Consider the following 22,908-nt stretch of genomic DNA (forward strand, 5'->3'; position numbering starts at 1 on the left):
AGAGAAAGAGAGGACAAAAAGGAATATTACTTGGATGATAAAGTATTCGCATGTCAAGTTATCTGCTATGGCTTTAAATAGCACTTACATACTAATTATTCCCAGATTTCTATTTCCAACCAAGACCCCTCCATCAGCTTACAGGCTAAGGTCTACAATTGTTATTCATCTTCTCACAATTAGATGTCTAATAGGCATCTGGCATGTATCAGGTCCAAACAGAAGCTTAAAATTTTCTCCACCAACCTTATCTTAATTCTTCCAGTTGCTCAAACCAAAACTCTTGTAGTTGTTCTTTGTCTTATATTCTACCTGAGTCTATGAGCAAATCTTGTCAGTGCTAGCTTCAAATTCTATCTATATTCAGTATCTGGCCAGTCTTCAACACCTTTACTCTACTAGCAGGGAACCAGCCCTAGTTTTGTGCTGGAGATAATGCAGCAGCGAGATTGGTCATTTATAGCAAAGTCAGGTCACAGCATGCTTTGGTTCAATATTCCCTCCCCTTTTCCATCTTACTCAGTGTAAAAGGCAAAGTCTATTCCATGTCTTCGCTGTAACCTACAAGGCTTTATAAAATCATTGTTTCTACCACCATCCTTCCATTACCTTACCACTGTTTTACTTTTCTCTTTCTCTCTTAACTCATTTGTCTTCTCACTATTCTCCTAACCAGCTAGGGATGTTCCTACTTTAAGGCCTTTGTACTCAAGGCTGGATTGTTCTTTCTCTAGATTTCCATGTCTTACTGTCTCACCAACTTCATGTCTTTTCTCAAAGGTCATCTTCTCAGCAAGATCTTCTTTGGTCATCCAATCTAAAATTGCAATTCTCCCCCACAAATACACACACACACATACACACACACAAACACACTTCTTATCCTCCTTCCCTACTTTATTTTACCCCCTTAGCATCTATAGCTATCTAATACACTACTTGGCTTAGTTATCGTGTTTACTTTCTATCTCCCCAATAGAAAGCAAGCTCCATAAGGGTAGGGATTTTTATCTAGTTCCTTTTCTCTGTGCCCCAACACTTGGAGTAGTGCTTGATATGGGACAGGGGCTCAATAAATTGTTGTTGAGTGACTGAATGACTCTGCAAAGGAACACACTTACACAGAAAAAGTATTTTACAGTAATCTGTGAAAATATGGGATTAAGCGGAAGTTCTTTCATCATTGCTTACACATCGTTAATCTAAAAGGGCTGATCTGATCTTCATGTATTTCAAGCATATATTTCCAGCTTGATGGTCTAGAAATATCTAACACCAGGAGTCAGGAGGCCTCATTTCTCTTAAATAGAAACAATCTACTCTGTCTCTCAGGATCTTATATCAAGAACATGAAATCATGCTGTTCTATAGCCACTGATCTTTTTTACTGGCACATTGAGGTCAGCTCAGCCAGCCAACCAATATTTATGGAAAGTCAACTTGGTCTCAGGCATCAAAAAATGGCCCTGATAGACTTGCTTGATGCAGGTTTATCACAAACTTTCAATTTGTAAAAAATAAAATATCTGCAAGGTGCAGTAGGTAAAGCAAAGTGCAATAAAACAAGGTATGTTTGTACCCGAAACAAATGTTTCCTCTTCCTTTCAGGAAAGATTTAGTTGCACCCTACAAGTATATCAGCCTCCTTTTAAGATAGGTGTTGGGAGACATGACTGGTGCCTGGTTTTAAATTAGCTCTTAGATATAAGACAGTAGAGCTCTGTAACTACTTTGGGGGAAGATTATTTAATATAGAATGGACAGATACATACAACTATACTGCTTTAAAATACAAAATTAAAGTGACTGGTTCTCAAAGAAAAAAAGTTTTACTTTAGAAGAGACTGAGAAAATCTGACGCCAAACTTTAGAAAGAAATTTTTTTGTTTGTTTGTTTATTTTCTAATTCTAAGAATATACTGAGTAGAGAAGCTACACAGCTTAAAGACGTGTGGAAGGTTTTAAGATGTTTTTGTTTTGCTGGGAGGTGATGAAAAAAGTCAAGTAAACAATATAAATTATTAAATTAATTTCAGATAGTAGTAAGTACAAGGAAGATAAAAGAGAATAAAGTGGTAGATGATGTCGGGAATAGAAACAGGTTGGGAGGGGCTGCTAATAGCTAGGGTGGTATTTGAAACAGTGATATTTGAAAGAGCCTGAATAAAGAGAAGGGGGAACCATGGGAAGATCTGTGGCAAAGCCCTTCCAGATGGAAGGAATGAGCTGAGGTGTAGTGAATGCAGAGAAACTAGAAAAAAAAAATGAGTCTGAGAAAGACCCAGAGGCTAGATCACGTAGAGCTTTGCAGGCACAGTAAGGAATCAAGATTTCTACATGTAATGAAAGAATCAGAAAGCTCTAAGTAAATGACACAAGCTAGTTTTCAAAAGCTACTTCTGGCTGCTTTAGAAATAATGACCACAGGGGCCAGAATGGGATGGTGATGTGTCTCTGTGATTAAAGGCAGGGAGACTTTCAGGAGGCTGTCACATTACTCTGTCTGTTGGCCATACCAGAAGTTAGGCTCTCCCACCTTTCTCAATCTCTTCTTATCCCTAGACTTGGGTTTGGTTCAGTGCTTGACTGGATTTCCCATTACAAGTCTAAGCTTAGCAATATAAAAGGAACAAAAAACAGAGAGAGCAGACTCTAGTGCATTCCATTTCCGATGCTATTCTAAACCAAAATATCATTTTGCCATGAAACTCAAGCTGCTGAAACTCCAGTCAAAGAGTGAGAGTCAGACAGCAACCCAGCTGTTTTGTATCCCTCCTCTGCTTTGCTGTAAAACCACAGAAGTCCTCTCTTTGTTCTACCCATTGCTTTTTTGCATAGACTGAGCCTCCACTTTAAGGGATTTAGAAATCCTTAAAGTACACAGTTCTACGGATTCTTTTCTTTCGTCACCAAATATGGCAACAATTTCTTTTAACATATTTTACAATGCTCTACTCAGAGGTGCTTCACAAATATTAATAAAAATCATTACCATCAATCTACTGAATCAAACAACCCATGTGTTGTTTACAGAGTACTTCTTACAATCTGACTTATCACAATATTTACTTAACATGCGTGGCTATTCACTTAACACACGGCCTTTTGACACTAACCACATTTTAAGTAATGCAAGCGCCAGCATGCACTGGTGTGTAAAAAATATTCACCAGAGAAATATTAGCAGCAACAGCACATAAACTCCTTCTTCATTTCAGAAGACTCATAGAGGCTATTCTTGAAAGTAATTTCAAAGACTAGAAATATCCAAAACAATGTTAAAATACAGGCATACCTTGGAGATATTGAAGGCTCAGATCCAAACCACTGTAATAAGGCAAGTTACACAAGTTTTGGAGTTCCCAGTGCATATAACAGTTATGTTTAAACTAAACTGCAACATATTAAGTGTACAACAGCATTATGTCTAAAAATGTACATAATTTAAAAATACTTTATTGCTAAAAATGCTAACAATCATCTGAACCTTCAATGAATCATAATCTTTTTGCTGGTGGAAGGTCATGCCTTGGCGTTGATGGCTGCTGACTGACAAGGGTAGGGGTTGGTGAAGGTTGGAGTGGCTGTGTATTTTCTTAAAATAAGACAATGATAAAGTTTGCTGCATTGATTAACTTTTCATTTCATAAAAGTTCTCTACAGCATGTGATACTGTTTGACAGCATTTTATGCAGAGTAGAACTTCTTGTAAAACTGAGGTCAGGCTAGGCATAGTGGCTCATGCCTATAATCTTAGCACTTTGGGAGGCTAATGTGGGAGGATCTCTTGAGGTCAGGAGTTTGGGTAACATGGCAAGACACTCATCTCTACAAAAAAATTGTTAAAAAATTATCCAGTCATGGTGGCATTCACCCATAGTACCAGCTACTCAGGAGGCTAAGGCAGGAAGATCACTCGAGCCCAGGAATTCAAGGCTGCAGTGAGCCCTGCTCACACCACTGCACTCCAGCCTGGGTGACAGGGAGACTCTGTCTAAAATAAATAAATAAACAAATAAATAAATTGAGGTCAATTCTTTCAAACTCTGCTGCTACATTATCAACTAAGTAAGTTTATGTAATATTTAAATCCTTTGTTGTCATTTCAACATGTTCACAGCATTTTTGTAAGAAGCAGATTGTATTTCAAGAAACCACTTTCTTTGCTCATCAATAAGCAACTCCTCATCTGTCCAAGTTTCATCATTAGATTGCAACATTCAGTCGTATGTTCAGGCTTCACTTCAAATTCTAGTTTTATTGCTATTCCTAGAACATCTGCATTTGCTTTCTCCAATTAAGTCTTCAGCTTCTCAAAGCTATTTATGAGGGTTAGGATCAACTTTTTCCAGACTCCTATTGATGTTGCTATTTTAGTCTCCTCTGAGAAATCACAAATGCTTTTAATGGCATTTAGAATGGTGAATCCTTTCCAGAAGGTTTTCAATTCACTTTGCCCAGAGCCGTCAAAGGAATCGCTATGGAAGTTATAGCCTTACAAAATGTATTTCTTAAAAACAAGACTTTAAATTCGTCAAAATTATTCCTTGAGGTTTAGGTTGCAGTGAGCCATGATTGTGCCACTGCGTTCCAGCCTGGATAACAGAATGAGACCCTCAAAACACTAAAATTAAAAAATAAATACTCTTTGGTTCATGGGCTGCAGAATAGATGTTAACAGCCATGAAAATATATTAATCTCCTTGCACATTTCCATCAGAGCTCTTTGGTGACTAGGTGCATTGTCAATGAAGAGTAATATTTGAACAAAATAATTTAGTCTGAGCAGTAGGTCTCAAGAGTAGACTTAAAACATTTAGTAAACCATCCTATAAACAGATATGGTATCACACAGGCTTTGTTCAATTTATAAAGTACAGGCAGAGTAGATTAAGCATCATTCTTAAGGGCCTTAGGATTTTTAGAATGGCAAATGAGCATTGACATCAAGTCACCAGCTGCATCCCTAATAAGAGAGTTAATCTGTTCTTTGAAGCTTTGAAGCTAGATATTAGCATCTCCTCTCTAGCTAGGCAAATCCTAGACAGCATCTTCTTTCAATGTAAGGCAATTTATTCTTCATTAAAAATCTGTTGTTTATGTAGACACTTTCATCAATGATCTCAGCTGGATCTTCCGGATAACTTGCTGTGGCTTCTATATCAGCACTTGCTGCTTCACTTTGTCCTTTTAAAGTTATGGAGACGGCTTTTTTTCTTAAACTTCATCAACCAATTTCTGACGGTTTCTGACTTTTCTTCTTCAGCTACCTCACCTCTGTCAGCCTTCATAGAGTTGACAAGAGTTTGAATTTTGCTCTAGATTAGACTTTGGGTTAAGGAAATGTTGTGTCTGGTTTGTTCTCTACACAGACTACTAAAATTTGTTCCATATCAGCAATAAGGCAGTTTTGCTTTCTTACAATGTGTGTTGTGATGGTTAATAATGAGTGTCAAGTTGATGGGATTGAAAGATACAAAGTATTGATTCTGGGTGTGTCTGTGAGGGTGTTGCCAAAAGAGATTAACATTTGAGTCAGTGGGTTGGGAAAGGCAGATCCGCTCTTAATCTCGGTGAGCACAATCTAATTAGCTGCCAGTGTAGCTAGAATATAAGCAGGCAGAAAAATGTGAAAAGAGAGACTGGCCTAGCCACCTAGTCTACATCTTTCTCCCATACTAGATGTTTCTTGCCCTCAAATATGGGACTCCAAGTTCTTCAGTTCTTCCAAGTTCTTCAGTTTTGGAACTCGGACTGCTCTCCTTGCTCCTCAGCCTGCAGACAGCCTATTTTGGGACCTTGTGATCACGTGAGTTAATACTTAATAAACTCCCCTTTATATATCTATTCCATTAGTCCTATACCTCTAGAGAACTCTGACTAATACATGTGTGTTCACTGGAGTAACACCTTTAATTTCCTTCAAGAAATTTTCCTTTGGATTCAAACCTTGTCTAATTGGCACAGGAGGCCTAGCTTTCAGTCTGTCTCAGCTTTTGATACGCCTTCTTCACTAAGCTTAATAACTTCTAGCTTTTTATTTCAAGTGAGAGATATGAGACTGTTTCTTTTCCTCGAATACTTAGAGGCCATTGTAGGGTTATTAACTGGCCTGATTTCAGTTCTGTTGTGCCTCAGGAAATAGGGAGGTCTGAGTAGAGAGAGAGATGGGAAAATGGGCCATCGATAAACTCATCAGAACACACAATATCTATCGATGAAGTTTGCCTGCAGTTTGTGGTGCCCTCAAAATTACAATACTAACATCAAAGAACACTGTTCACAGATCACTATAATAGATATGAAAATAATGAAAAGTGTAAAATATTGTAAGAATTACCAAAATGTATCACAGACACACAAAGTGAGCAAACACTGTTGGAAAAAATGGCCCTGATAGACTTGCTTGATGCAGGATTATCACAAACCTTCAATTTGTAAAAAATAAAATATCTACAAGGTGTAGTAAGTAAAGCAAAGTGTGATAAAACAAGGTACGCCCATACCTGAAACAAATGTTTCGTCTTCCTTTCAGGAAAGATTTAGTTGTATCCCACAAGTATATCAGCCTTCTTTACAGATAGGTGTTGGGAGACATGACTGATGCCTTGTTTTAAATTAGCTCTTAGATACAAGACAGTAGAGCTCCGTAACTATTTTTGGGGAATATTATTTAATATAGAATGGACATATACATACAACTATATTGTTTTAAAATACAAAATTAAAGTGACTGGTTATCTAAGAAAAAAAGTTTTACTTTAGAAGAGACTGAGAAAATCTGATGCCAAACTTTAGCAAGATGTTTTTTGTCTGTTTGCTTGTTGTTTGTTTTTAATTCTAAGAATATACCGAGTAGAGAAGCTACACAGCTTAAAGACTTGTGGAAGGTTTTTAAACACTCCCATTTGGAGAGAGAGATCAAGTTTTCTGATGTTCCCCACCTTCAGCTTTATAGCTTAAAAAGCACTATGAAAATAGAATGAAAAATGTTTCTGAGCATTTACACAACCAAATACACTGTGTAAATTTGGTATATCTTATTAATCACCTCTATACTCTGCACTCAGATTCTATATTACATATAGCAAAGACAATGTTGCCTATTAAGAAGGAATAGACAAATTAATCTCTACAGGGAAGGAAACTCAAAATTCTTTATTACTATGCTGAGGTGAGAAAATCTTAAGCATCAATTTGCACACGCATCTAATGACAATTTGACAGCTCCATTTAAATGAGCCTCAGGTAAAGAAGAAGTAAAAGCTAAAGCTGGAGACTGTTAACAAATATATCGCTTCTATCTCCCAGCTATGCCAGAGCAAAACATGAAGACCCTTCTATAATGAGAGAAAGGAAGAATGTATATTGGAAGAAAGGCTTTAATTGACAGAGCACTTGTTTCCTCAATATGAATAGTGTGTTTCTGTGTCATTTTACGATGAGAAAAGAAATTGTGATAATAGCATGGAGTGCTGGAAGAAAATAAATTAGAATCTAAGACAAATAATGAGCTTTACAGCTGAAGGCAATCCAAAGGATAGCAAAGAACATTAGAATACTACAAGCATTTTGATTCTATAAAATCTACACGTGTCTTTATCTTTCTTTCCTTCCTATGTTTCCTCCCTCCCTTTCTTCCCAAAAACACCCTTAAGGCAGATCTCAATATGAATTTACAATATTGAATACATGGCTTTATTTCAAGTAAGTTCATTAACACATACAGTAGCATTGGCAGGTTGATTTTTTTGTTTTTGTTTTGAAGCTGTACTGCTACTGTTAAGAAACACGAATAGCATTTCTATTCAGCAACAGCCCTTCTCCCTTTGTATTCATACCATGCTGATGTGCCCCTAATTCTTCAGTGGAAAGATCCATAAAGCAATGAAGTGTTTTCATTTCTAAAAGTGAACATCAGTGTAGTCAAAGAATTTCAATAACAAAATTCTCAAATGTATTTTGCACTATCTACATATTCTCAGAATTTTTTATATCTGTGAATCATGAACAAAATGAAAATATCTTAAAGATGGCAGCAGTTATCCAAGCACTGATTTAACAAGCCAAAACTTGAAGGTTTGAACCGCCACATTTGAATATTTAATAAATCAGAGAGGATGTCTTATGAAGGTTATCAATGGTTCTGAAGGCCAGCTTTAAAAATTCACAGAACTGAAAATGTACATGCCAGATTACTGCACAAGAATAAAGCATGGTTTGAGGTTCTGTGGAAACCAGTGAAATCAGTGTCCGTTACGCAAAAAGTAAAATATACCACAAGGGTTCAGAATTTGAGGATATTCAAAGGAAAATTATATTTAAAATAAATATATATTATTAATTAAACCTGAAATATAATACTTTTTCACAGTTGATTTAGGTGACCCATCCTCTTGAATACTGACAACAATGGTATCTTCCTTTACTTTACAAATTAAATGCCCAGATTAGAATGTAATTCCTTCACAGATTCCAAGTTGATATTTCAAAGTATAATAAATATGTACAACTAACATAGATCAATAAAAATACACACTAGGATCAGGCGTGGTGACTCACACCTGTAATCCCAGCACTTTGGGAGGCCAAGGCAGGTGGATCACGAGGTCAGGAGTTTGAGACTAGCCTGGCCAACATGGTGAAACCCTGCCTCTCCTAAAATACAAAAATCAGCTGAGCGTGGTGGTGGCTGCCCGTAATCCCAGCTCCTTGGGAGGCTGAGGCAGGAGGGTCATTTGAACCCAAGAGGTGGAGGTTGCTGTGAGCCAAGATCGTGGCATTGCACTCCAGCCTGGGCAACAGGGCGAGACTCTGTCAAAACACACACACACACACACACACACACACACACACGAATAATAAAGACAGAAGTGGACAAAAAGTTAGTTTGCTATGACTTGAAGACGTGATTTTGTAACTTCTTTTGTAACTTCAGTCATTCTTGATATGAATTTCCAACACGAGACAAATCACTTTGAGTTTGATTATTATAACTACATCTACTAAAACACAGATAAAAAGCAAAGCACCATAAAGAAAAAATTGTAACTCTGGAAAGGGACCCTTGTGGCCCCTGAGAGAAGTTTTTGCAAGTACCACATTGTTCTCTAAATTTCTATATTTTTCTGGGCAAAGAAATAATTATGTACCTGTGTTTCTTAATGTCATTTATTCCATTCTTCAGATTTCCCAGCCTTTCTGTTGGATTTTGCCTAAAATAATAATTTGTGAAAGGCAATTTATAATAATTACAATTGAGAAAATTTTAAATTAAAACTTAACATCTATTTGTTCATTCATTCATTCATTTAAAAACATGCATGAAGTTGGTACTGTAGACCAGACATCTGAGTTTAGGGAGGTGAAAAGACATGACTTCCTCCCTGGAGGAGCCACAGTTAAATTAGACTTTGGAGTGTATATATGTGTGTGTATAAGGTACGAATAAATACTTTAAGGAACAAGCAGGCACTATCTTGCCAACTCTGCCGAGAAAACCAGGGCAAGCTTTAGAGAATCATTTATATCTAAGGTGAAATCTTAGAAGCATGCAGGAATTCATACTGGCAACCCATAGCTAGGTTTTTAGTTCTAAATTTACTAAATTTTAATGCTTTTTAAAAAGTTCAAATAGGAAAAAAACAGCAAAATGAATTTTAAACAAAAAAATCCAGAAGTCTCCTATTCTCTGACAAATTATTTTTAATGGTAAGTAGAAATTGGGGTAATTTAAAATAAGAACAGAGGAGCACTTTTTGCAAAATGAAGCTGGAAAGAGGTCGTATAATAACACTTCATTATCACAACTACTTTTCTTTCAAAATAACAAGATTATAAATAAATTACTCCTTTTTTATATTGTGAAAATTTATGTGGCACATGAAAAACTTCGTAATGTGTATATAATATCTAGTGATCAACTCAGGGTATTAAGGATGTTCATTGCCTGAGTACAATACATTTTTGTTAACTATTCAATTGTTCTCTTTGAACTTTGATTTTATTCCTTTTATCTTACTTTTACATTATATATTTAACCCACTTCCCTTCAGCCTCCCCCCTCCCTTCCAAGTCCCTAATATCTACATTTCCATTCTCTATCTCCATGTGTTCAAATTTTTTAGCTCTGACATGGAAACAAGAACATTGAATATTTGTCTTTTTGTGTCTGGCTTATTTCACTTAAGATAATGACCTTCAGTTCCTTCCATGGTGCTGAAAATGACATGACTTCATTCTTTTTTATTGCTGAAATAGTAAATTGCTCCCTTTTTTGCCTAAGGTTTGTGGTTTATTTTGCTCTATTACAGATAAAGATGATACCCAAAGGTTGTCTGAAAAATTTAGATCTCTTTTTAAACTACTTTATAAGTAGGTACTGTGATTCTGTAATGTGAGGTCAACTAAAACTCCCTACACTGCAAAACAGAAGATGATTTTCTTTACATATAATTGGCCTATATAAAAAAAGCACAAAAAGTAAATATGCACCTAATTTAAAAATGTGTAGAAACAGAAATCGAAGCCTTCACACTTTCTTCAAGACAAGGGGTTACCAACTGTCATTCTCACCTGCAAAGCCTTCGAATCAAATCCTCAGGTCGTCGTGTTATCTTCCTGGGAAAATCCATTTTTTCAATTCCTTTGAGAATCAAGTTGTAGGTCATCATTTGGTCAATCCCAGAAAAGGGTGGGCTAGAGAAAATCCAAAACAGGACACATTAATAACAGGATCTGAGATCACATTTGGAATGAATTTTCTTTCTTCCTTCTTTCCTTCCCTCCCTTCTTTCATTTCTTCCTCTCTCTCTCTCAGTTGTTTTACAACAAATTTGGATATATCCTAGAAAACCATCTCACTCATTTAATATCACTTACCACATGAGACACACACACACACACGCACACTCACACATACATAATTGGTCATGTGTGGATGATCACTAAAAAGAAAATGAAGAAAGGAACAGAGAAGGTGTGATTTTTTGAGACAGAGTAAATAAGAAAAGCCTCTCATAAGCTGACAATTGAGCAGACGTATGAATAGAGAGAGAGAAGGAAGTGAATGTGCCACACCACTACCTGTGGCAGACGGTTCTAAGACAGGAAGCACAAAGGCAATGGAGTCAGGAGTGGGCCTGGGTGGTCCTGCATAGTGAAGTGGGGAGTGTGGCTGGTGGAGTGAGGAAGCAAGAGGGGAGTACACAGATGAGGACAACATCGCATAGATGAAGTGGGCTATCGGAAGGACGTGGGGATACATTCTGAGCGGGATGATCTGAATTACAGCAGCCAGAATAAGGTTTTCCTAATGTGTGGAGGATAAACTATGATGGTGATAGTGAGAAAGTCAGGGGGGAGGAGCCCCAGTAACCTTGCCTAGGATAGTAATGTTGAAAGTAGTGACATATGGCTGGATTCCAGATCTACTTAGACTGTACAACAGGCTGAATGTCTGTGTTCCTCCAAATTCATTTGTTGAAACCTTAATCCCAATATGATGGTATCTGGAGGTGAGGACTGTGGGAGGTAATTAAATCAGAAGGGTGGAGCCCTCATGAATGGGACTGGTGCCATTCTAAGGAAAGGCTAGGGAGCTAGCTGCCTGGCTTTCGGCCATGTGAGGATATAAGGAGAAGTCAGCAGTAACTTGGATTAGGATGCTCACCATAACCCGACCATCCTGGTAACCTGATCTGGGACTTCCAACCTCCAGAACTGAGAAAAGTCAATGTTTGCTGCTTAAGTCACCCAGTTTATAGTATTTTGCTGTAGTAGCCCAAGCTAACTAAGACACATAGTAAAGCCATCAGGATTTGCTAATGGGGTGAATATGGCATGTGGGAGAAACAAAGAATTCAAGAATGATGCTAAAGTGTTTTGGCCTTGTTGGAGTTATTTCCCAGGAGAAGAAAGATGGAGTTGGGGTGGTGTGCACAGCAGGTTATGGGGAAGGGAATCAAGAATTATGTTTTAAACATCCAGACGGAAATGCTAAGCAGGAAGGTGGATTTATGACATAGGCATTTAGGAAAGGGGTTAAGGCTGAAAGTGTGACTTGGGGAGTCATCAGACAGTATTTAGGGCCATGAGAATTGATAGTATGATCAAGAGAGTGAGTGGGTAGAAAAGAGAGAACAGAGGTCAAGAACTGAATTGGTCCAATATTGAGAGGTAGGAAGATGAGAAGAATCTAGTGATGGAGACTGAGAAGAAGCCACCAATGTGGGAAAAGGATAGAGAAGAAAATTCTAGAAGCCAAGTGAAGGGAGTATTTTACATTTATTTATTTATTCATTCATTCATTCATTTTAGAGGAAGCCTCACTCTGTTGTCAGGCTGGAGTGCAGTAGCACGACCTCAGCTCACTGCAACCTCCACCTCCCGGGTTCAAGCGATTCTCCTGCCTCAGTCTCCCAAGTAGCTGGGACTACAGGTGCACGCCACCATGTCCAGCTAATTTTTGTATTTTTAGTAGAGATGGAGTTTCACCATGTTGGCCAGGATGGTCACGATTTCTTGACCTTGTGATCCACCCACCTCAGCCTCCCCAAGTGCTGGGATTACAGGCATGAGTCACAACACCTGCCCAAGAGTATTTTTTAAAAATACTGGACATATCCTAGAAAATCATCTCACTAGTTTAATATTGCTAATACTGCTAAGATTGGTAAACAAAGACTGAGAATTGGCCACTGAATTTGGATAACATTTTAACTCATATACTTTGCTTTTAAAAACACTATCAAGGCTGGGCACAGTGGCTCACGCCTGTAATCCTAGCACTTTGGGAGGATGAGGCAGGAGGATCACCTGAGGTTTGAAGTTCGAGACCAGCCTGGCCAACATGACAAAACCCTGTCTCTACTAAAAATACAAAAATTAGCCGGGCATGGTGGCAGGCACCTATAATCCCAGCTACTCAGGAGGCTGAGGCAGGAGAATCACTTGAACTTGGGAGGCAGAAGCTGCAGTGAGCTGAGATTGCCTTACTGCACTCCAGCCTGGGCAACAAAGCGAGACTCCATTTCAAAAATAAATAAATAAATAATAAAAATACTTTCATATTTATTCTATTATGCCATTTAATTTTTGAAAATTAAAGATGCCTTTCATGAACTACTTTGCTATATATTAGTCATGCTGGAGACCTTGTGTTACCGAGCTTTCCCACTCTAGGTAATAAACAAGACAGTCAGTGTACCAACTTTTACTAAACTATATTTCACTTGTAAAGAGAATAAGGCAGGAAACCAAAAACATTATATGATATATTCAACTTATGTACATATTTACTATTGGTTTTGTTTTTTTGTTTTGTTTTTTATTTTCATTTCCCTCCTATGTTCTGGAGTTCAGGGCATTTAAAGTTAACCGTTCTCATGCCCTACCCAGAAAATCATTTACAGGTCAAACAAAACAATTGTTACAAAAACAATTTCTTGGCCTAGTGTGATGGCTCACACTTGTAATCTCAGTACTTTTGGAAGTTGAGGTGAGTGGACTGCTTGAGCCCAGCAGCTTTAGACCAGCCTGGGTAACATACTAAGATCCCATTTCTGCAAAAAAATTTAAAACTTAGCTGAGCATGGTGGCATGTGCCTGTAGTGCCATCTACTCTGGAGGCTGAAGCAGGAGGATTGCTTGAGCCCAGAAGGTGGAGGCTGCAGTGACCAGTGATCACACCACTGCATTGCAGCCTGGGTGATAAAGTGATACCGTGTCTCAACAAACAAAACAAAGCAATTTCTTAACTTCTTTATGACCTACTCCTTCTAACATGTTATTCCAGCTGGTGAAAACCGAGATATATATCTGATTACCTACAGAAGCCATCATGTATCTCTTACAAATGCAGCTGACAAATTTTCCAGAGAAACAAATTTTTGAAATAGAATTCGTTGTGCCCAAGCCCTTAAACAACTTTTCTCTGAATGACTGAATATTTTCTCTTCCTTCCTTCAGAATCGTAAGTAATGAATATTTGAAAATGATTACAGACAATGTAAAATGATCTTTCATATTTGTTTGCTCGATGCATGTGGACAAAGGTGTAAAATGTAGCCACAGATAGTCTAACACTGAAATTTTAGTGTAAACAGTTCAAGAAGTTTCTATGAAACTCTTTTCATAAATTATGTGTTAAGACTTGTATCTTCACCAATAGACTCGTTCTAGTATTTCTTAAACCATCCCAGATGTAAATCCTCTCTGAAATTAAGACTGAGAATATTTTGTTACAAAGGGTTATAAGGATGACCAAATCAGTTAACCAGAAATGGAGCTAGAAAATCAGAAAGAAAATTGGTTTGAATTGTGTGTGTATGCCCATGCATTATATAATAAACACATATAGAAGGAAAGTGTGTCACATTTAGTCAGAAGATCTAGTATTATGTTACTGATCTTGGACAGGTAGCTCTCTCACCTGTTTTTCTAATCTACAAACTGCAAATTATAAAATAATGATAAAAATGTAAATCATAAAATAATCATAATAAAAATTCCTGACATATTTCACACAAGTTTGTGAAAACTAAATATACAATACACATGTAAGTGCTTTGCAAAATGTAAAGTACTTTACAAATGTGAGGTAATATCACATATAGCCTGTGTATGTGTGTTTGCATAGGTGCATAATGTGTGTATGTGCATTAAATATTTGAGATCCTGGATTCATTAATACAGTTCTTTAATCTCTTTGGGAATGACAATCCAATTTTCACTGCAAAAACCCCTGCAGTGTCTTGTCTCTGTTCATTAGCACCTCTAGAAAGCAGCTGACAAGAGGATTAAAATTTAAATCCAGAAATGGGGCTTTGTTCTAGCATTTCTGGTTAATGGTATGTTGGGAAGATGGATAAATTTAGTTTAATTGATCAATGGATTTAACTGAACTAAGATTGCTATTTTCTCCATTACACAAAAAAGAGGAAATAATAATACAGCCACAACTTCTCATTCCTTCTCTTATTCTTATGCTGAATTATTAAAACCTTCATACTTCATTTGTTATCTGCAGTAATAGGTCTTGCCATGTTAGGTAGACCACAGCAATTCTATATTCCTTTCCTTTGCCTTTCTGAATATTTTCTTTATGTTATAAACCAGCAAGTTCACTGTATGTGAAACAACGTCATAAGAAAAAGGTATCACACTTAATCAAAAACATTTTCAAAATGTTATGCTCTTAAAGTATATAGACTTTATCACTAGTTAGGTTATTCTTGCATTTCTCTGAAGAGGTGGCTGCATAAAACTTGAAGGTACATACTTGCCCGTTAGAAGCTCATACACTAGAATTCCCAGTGACCAGAAATCCACACTGAAGTCATGTCCTTTGTTGAGAATGACTTCAGGAGCTACATATTCTGGAGTCCCACAGAATGTCCATGTTTTCTGTCCAGACCCTATTTTCTTCGCAAATCCAAAGTCAACCTGGTAAAGAACAGCAAAGAAATTGTGTAGAAACCACAAAACTCATGCTCCTCTTTAAGTCTCCCTCTTACCTCTGAAATCTGCTTTCTACACCCCGCCCTTCCTTTTATACCATACATGCACATATAAACACACACACACACATACACAGAGAGAGAGAGCGACCACCTCGTGTATTCCTTTGCAGAGTCAGATGTGTATCTAGTCGAACTGGGGAAAGTTCCATGTACATACCTCTCTGCCCATGACCCCTAGAGGATAAGACGAATGGCTTAGCCAAGGGGAGCCATAACAACAACTTTGAAGCTCAGGGCAAGCAGGTCTAAACACACATTTAATTGAAAGGTGGTATTCTTTGGGAAGAAGAGACAAGGAATAAGTGATGAACACCTGTGCAAGTAAAGCTCCATCATGAATGTAAAAATAATAACAAAATTGAGAGTTTGGGAAATGGACTATTGCTGAGAAGGGGGGCTTAAAAGTCTGGACAGTCTTTAAAAATCATTATACACAATGTCTGCACCCTACACATTTTGGCAGTCCAAAGCAAAGTCAGGGTAATCTCATGCCAACTTTGTCTGGGCTCTATGCACTTTTTGTCTCTCTCAGGAAGGCGAGTGGTGGGTAGCATCTACATTAACTTATTTATTCTGAAAACATACATTCAGCACTCAGTCAAGGTCAGGCTTTGTGCTAGGCCTATAGATTCACAGTTAACTTTGAGACGTTCAGTGCATTAGCAAAATGTACACATACATGATTAATATTATATCATGTTATACATGATATAATTGAACAAAGTATAAACTCAGAGGGCAAAAAGCATTTATATCGAGAACATTAGGGAGATGATGGTTGGGGAAGATGTTATTAGGAGGTGACATCTGAGCTTGGCCCTGACTGAGGATCAGGAACTCTCCCAGGGTAATGAATCAGTGCTATCATCCTCCGTTTTCACAAAACAGACCTTTCCTCTTCTCTGAGGCCCTATTCAAAGAACTCCGTGCACAGAATAGACAGAAAAAAAGCTGGAGCTACAGAAGGGCCCCTCACTGAATCGAGGCAGTGTACATGATTGAAATCCTTCCCTTCAAAACACAGTTGGTTTTCTTTCCCAGGCGTATTTAGCAAATACTTTTCATCTCCAATATATACAGATATTCTTCTAATAAAACTATCCTCTACCTTCCTCAAATAAACAGTCACACAAATTGTTCCTGGGCTTCAACATGCACATTTCACATAGCCTCTCTCAATAATACAGCAACAATCTTGGCTAAAAAATAAACAAGGTTCACATATCACATAAGCCCTCACCTAAAAAAGTATGAGTCATTGAACTATAAAATCCAGCCCCTATTTATTTATTCAAATATTGGTATTTAAAATCTTAATTTACCTTAAATAAACCCCTTAGAAATTTACCATTTTAATGATTCCTTTTAGTGTTTATCACACAACAGCAAGAATTTTCCTATTGGAAAAAAGGAATTTAAACAATCTAATTTGAAGTGGGCTTTTGCTGATTTTTTCATCCACACAGAATGACTCACAGTGATTATATCTACTGTGTGGTTGGGGATATCACAAAATTAAAATTTGTAACCAGCTGAGACTAGCACTTCAACATATTCCTCAGAGAAAGAACCAATATGAAAATCCTAGCTAATTTTATAAAGAACAAAATTTAAAAGGCAAGAAAGTAATGTTTGTAAAGTGCATTAATGTAACGCACATTAATGTTTGTAACGTGTAATGTGCATCATTTGTATGCACACATATATGAAAATATTCTAATCTGTTGCTTTATAACAGCCTTTCAACTCATTTCTTTTTTAATTGCATTTAAGTTTTCCCTGTAAGGATCACTGGAAACTCACTAGCTATTCAGGAGAATTTCTCTAGCTCTGAAGGTGGTATATTTCCATTTGAATTTCTGGTTTAGCTTTTGTAATATTTTCATATTGGCCTAAAGAGATGGCAATACTTATATTAAAATTTTAAGATTGATGTAAACGTATCACTTTCTTTATCTCCTTTGATCATATCAACTTTGGTCTAATCCGTTTTGTCAGTGGGAACTGGACACTCAGACCTATCTAAAACATGTGCCTAATATAGAAGGCCTCAAATCTTCTCCATCAAGTTTTGTATATTTTCTATAATAATCACGCTATGTCTGTCTTGTACCACCATGGATACCACCAGAAAGCCTGTCTTTTTTTCATCCCAGCTCTTCTAGACAACAGAAAGGTTAATAAATAACTCAATAAATATTTATTGAGTACCACTATATACCAAAAAGACTCACTGAGGAGGTAGCATTTGAGCAGATTTGAGTAGAAATCTCCATGAGATAAGAAAGAAAGCACTGTATCAGTATCTGAGAAGCAGTCATGCTGCCAAAAGGAAGAGCCAATGAAAAGGCCTGACATGGAATTATGAATGGTAGGATCAAGAACTGCCAAGAAGGCCAGCATGGCTGGGCAAAAATGGATGAGGGGAAGAGAGGCAAGAAGTGAGAGCACTATGGGTTTGTAAACCACAGAAACAACTTCAGAGTTTTTTCTTTTCTAGGAAATCACAGTAAGATTAACAGAAGGGGTATGGCATGGCCTGACATGTTATAAAGGGATCAATCTAGGAGACAAGAGAATAGACAACACCCCCCTTGTTTTTTTCAAATTCTACTAACAAAACTGAAGTTTCAAGAAGAGCACCCCGTTTTTTTCAAATTCTACTAGCAAAACTGAGGTTTCAAGAAGAGAACCTGCGGAAGTTGTACACAGGTTTGCCTTTGTCTCTATTAAATTCTCTTTATTAACGATGGCTTACATCATGCTGAAAACATCATCTCCGAAGATTTTAATAAACTAGAAGGTTTTAAAATGATTCTAAATCTGTACCGATGATTGCATCATTCAGAAATAGAAAAATTTGCATTGTGGCTTCCTGGAGCTGGTATCCAGTAAGTATGAACTCTTTCCCAGAAGTTTCTCTCTGGGTCAGTAAATTTGTCAGATACTGGTTCTCTTGGTCACATAAAAATGGACACAAAATGACTAGTCTAATTAAACCAGATGACTCATGGTGACATGCCATTCCAAAAAAATATTTATGTGGCATTTTTAGTGTGCTTCCTTTACCCTAGTCTAGACAAGGGTAAAATGGAATCTGTTTATTCTGTCCACCAACAACCAAAGTTGATTTAATGTCTTTCTGCTACTAACGTCCATCCACTAAAAGAGGCAATAATGGATGGGTTTGACTGAGAGGAAGTGAAAATGAAAGAGGCTAAAGATCTGGGATGCATGAGTCTTTCCAAGTAATGACCCACTCTTCATGTTTGGTGTACAGATTCAGCTGAAATACCTAAGAGTATTTAGTAGAAGGTGGGTGAGATGAAGGGAAGATTTGCACACCCCAGGACAAACTGGAAATATTTTTTGAGGCTCATCTCATATGCCACCACTTCTTTGAAGTCTTATTTGAATTTACAGAACCAATTCCTTTCTCCTGTGAGGTTCTGTAACACTTTTTATATTCCAGAATTACATCCCTGATGCCAGTGGTGTCTAGTTGTGAATAAATCTAGCTCTTTTGAAAAGGCAATTTATCCTATACATTTGAACCCCTACAGCCTTTGCAACACAAATGTTCAACCTGTGTTTGGTGAAAAATAAAATTGAATGAAGAAATAATCAATAACGTCAGTTTTATTAAGACATAATGAGGTTTAGGAAGGTCATGGATACTTGTCTGTAGTAAAATTTGAACCAGGTTCAAAGGGAACCTTCTTACTATATAAATTGATGAGGAAGTAGAAGGCGTTTAAGTGAGAAGTAACAGTATGTGTTAAGCACATTGGTGAGAAAAACTTAACTGTCAAGTACAGCTAATAATGGTCTGGCTAATAATGATCTGGCAATAAAAATATGGTTCCAGTTGGTGATTATTTTTAATTTTCAATTTAAAAAATAATTGATACATATAAAATAATGTGACATATAAACAAGTTATAAAGTATGAGAATAAAACACCCCTGCACCTACCAACAGTTTAATAACTAAACAGAACCAACGCCAAAGCCTTCTGTCTTCCTCCCACAGTGTCCTCTTGCTCATTGCCCAAAGGTCCCATTACCCTGACTTTTGTGTTCATCATTTGCTTGCATTGATTTCTAATTTAACCACAAATTAATATACTTAAATACTTTATAGTTTTTTAAAATTTTAGATAAATCTTAATGTATTTGATCTCGGACAAATGGTCTTTTTTACTGAAAATTTATATTTGTCAATTTAATCTATACCCTATATAGTCCACTTATTTTCACTGCTATAACACCACTGGATTAACATAGCATGATTTTTGTCCATTTTGCTGTTGATGGAATGTGTGTTATTTCCAATCGTGTATTATTGCAAAAATGCTTCTATTAACATGATTTTCTAGGTTACGTAGTAGAAATGTATACAAGAGTAAAAATGCTGAGTCAAAGACATGGTTTCTTCAACTTTGCTAGATATTGCCAAATTATTTTCCAAAGGGATTGTGTGATATTGCCACCCCTTTGTATAAGAGTTCTGACTGCTCTACGTCTTCACCATCATTTAGTAATATAAACTTTTTTATTTTTTGCCACCTGTGAGTATAAAATCACTGTGGTCTTCCCTTGCCTCTCCTCCACTAATAGTTTGAGCTATAGCATTATAATTAGTTCTCATATCTGAGGGAGCAATTTATTTCCACACTGTTCTCCTTGTTTATCTTCAGAAATGTCTTGGCTATTTTTGGCCCTTGGTTACTCTACATAAGTTTTAGAATCAGTTTGCCAAGCTTCACAAAAAGTTCTGCTGGAATTTCCATTGGAAGTGTATTTAATCTGTAGCTGAGGAGTGATTCAGAAATGCAGGTTTCTTCCATCTTAGGGCTCTGTCAACTTCCAATTGGCTATGTTCATTAACAAGCCAGAAAGAGTGCATAAAGATCAGCTGCAAACAATTTTTACACTTTAGGTCTGATAGTGGTAAACATCACTTTTGCTCACATTTCACTATTTAGAACTATGCCACAAGGTCACAACTAACCAGAAAAAAGTCTGAGATATGCTGTCTAGCTCTGTACCCGGAAGACAGAAAATATCCATATTACCTATTAATTTAGGTCTTTTAAACATCTTTCCATAAATTTTTATGTTTCTCAATAAAGCTCTTACACACTTTTGTTAGAGTTAGCTCTAGATACATATTTCCATGCTTTTTGTAAACGGCATTTTTATGCCTACATATCAACTATGTTTCTGGCATTTAAAAATACACAAAGTTGTTGTATTATTAATCTTACACCCACAACTATACTAAACTCTCTACCTGATTCTTTTTTCTAACTTTTATTTTAGGTCCATGGGTACATGTGCAGGTTTGTTATATAAGTAAATTGTATGTCACAGGGTTTGGTGTACAGATTATCTCAACATCCAGGTAATAAGCCTAGTCCTGATAGGCAGTTTTTTGATCCTCTCCCTCCTGTTATCCTCCACCCTCAAGTAGGTCCTGGTGTCTATTATTCCCTTCTTTGTGTCCATATGTACTCAATGTTTAGCTCCCACTTCTAAGAGAGAACATGCATTATTTGGTTTTCTGTTCCTGTGTTAGTTCTCTTAGAATAATGGCCTCCAGTTCCAACCATGTTGCTGCAAAGTACATGATTTCATTATTTTCTATGGTTGTGTAGTATTCCATGTTATATACGTACAACATTCTCTTTACTGTTGATGGGGATTTAGGTTGATTCCATGTTTTTACTACTGTGAATAGTGCTGTAATGAACATATGTGTGCATGGGTCTTTACGGTAGAATGATTCATATACCTTTTGGTATATATCCAATAATGAGACTGTTGGGTTGCATGGTGATTTTAAGCGCTTTGAGAAATTGCCACACTGCTTTCCACAATAGTTGAACTAATTTACAATCCCCTCAGTAGCGTAAGTGTTCCCTTTTCTCTGAAACCTTGCCAGTATTTGCTATTTTTTGATTTTGTAATGTTAGCCATTATGACTGGTTTGAGATAGTATCTAACTGTGGTTTTTATTTGCACTTCTCCCATGATTAGTGATGTTGAGCATTTTTTCATATGCTTGTTTGCCACATGTATGTCTTCTTTTGAGAAGCATCTGTTCATGTCCCTTGCCAACTTTTAAATGGGATTTTTTTTCTTGTCAATTTGTTTAAGTTTCTTATAGATTCTGGATGTTAGACTTTTGTCAGATGCTTAGTTTGCAAAACTTTTCTCCCATCCTGTAGGCTATCTATTTACCATGTTATTATTTATTTATTTATTTATTTTGAGACAGGGTCTCACTCAGTCACCCAGGCTGGAGTGCAGTGGCATGATCGTGGCTCACTGCAGCCTCAACCTCCTGGGCTCAAGCAATCCTCCCACCTCAGCCTCCCGAGTAAGTGAAGCTACAAGAGTGCACAACCACACCCAGCTGATTTTTATATTTTTTGTAGAGACGGGGTTTCACCATGTTGCCCAGGCTGGTCTTGAACTCCTGAACTCAAGCAATCCTCCCTTCTCAGGTGTCCCAAAGTGCTGGGATTACAGGCACTGTGCCTGGCCTCTTGTTACATTTTGGATTTCCATAGATTTAATTGTATCACCTGGAAGGTTTTATTGTTCACTTTTCAATCCACCTTTTAATTTTATTCATAGTTTGCTGCATTGGGACCTCCTGTAAAATACCAAATAGAGTGCTTATACCACCGACTCTCAAAAGTCAGTGGTATACTTCTAATGTTTCATAATTATGTACAATGTTTGCCCTAAATTTTGTAAGGTTTCATTAGGTTAATAAAATTATTTTTCTTCACAGTTTGCTAAGATATTGTATCATAACTGAATGTAGAAATATGTTAAAATTTTCTCAGCATCTATTAAGGTAGTTATATAATGTTTTTCTCATTTAATCTGGTAAAGTGGTGATTTAGTAAAATTTTTAAGACTTCACTTTTTTAGAGCAATCAGTGAAACGGAAAGGAACGACACAGAGATTTCCTGTATAACTCTTGCTCCCATAGCTTTCCCCATTATCAACATCCCTCACCAGAGTGAAACACTTGATACAATTGATGGATTTATAATGATACATCATGAACACCCAAAGTCTACCTGTCACATAAAGATTCACTCTTGGTGTTGCATATTTTATGGATTTGGACAAATGTATAATGGCAGGTATCCACTGTTACTGTATCATGCAGAGTATTTTCACTCTCCTAAAAATCCTGTGTACTGCCTATTCATTTATTCTCCCCTGCCCCAAACCCCACCAACCACTAATCTTTTTGCTGTCTCCAATATTTTTGCCTTTTACAAAATGTCATTTAGTTGGAATAATGAAGTATGTAACCTTTTTAGATTGGCTTCTTCCATTTAATAATATACATTTTGTTTTT

General features: G+C 36.9%; 1 protein-coding gene across 5 annotated transcripts in view; it reads right to left on the minus strand.

Annotated features, from left to right (window-relative positions):
* Positions 1-22,908, minus strand: part of PRKG2 (protein kinase, cGMP-dependent, type II) — a 117,488-nt gene that overhangs the window by 4,811 nt on the left and 89,769 nt on the right. For all 5 annotated transcript variants that reach the window (XM_011941748.1, XM_011941746.1, XM_011941747.1 and 2 more), the window contains 3 exons: positions 15,281-15,444; positions 10,576-10,698; positions 9,153-9,215 (listed from right to left, as the gene is read on the minus strand). In XM_011941748.1, coding sequence (XP_011797138.1) covers positions 9,153-9,215; positions 10,576-10,698; positions 15,281-15,444 — 350 coding nt within the window. The remainder of the gene's footprint in view (positions 1-9,152; positions 9,216-10,575; positions 10,699-15,280; positions 15,445-22,908) is intronic.

Source organism: Colobus angolensis, unplaced genomic scaffold, assembly GCF_000951035.1.
Source record: "Colobus angolensis palliatus isolate OR3802 unplaced genomic scaffold, Cang.pa_1.0 Scaffold200, whole genome shotgun sequence".
Taxonomy (NCBI): Eukaryota; Metazoa; Chordata; class Mammalia; order Primates; family Cercopithecidae; genus Colobus; species Colobus angolensis.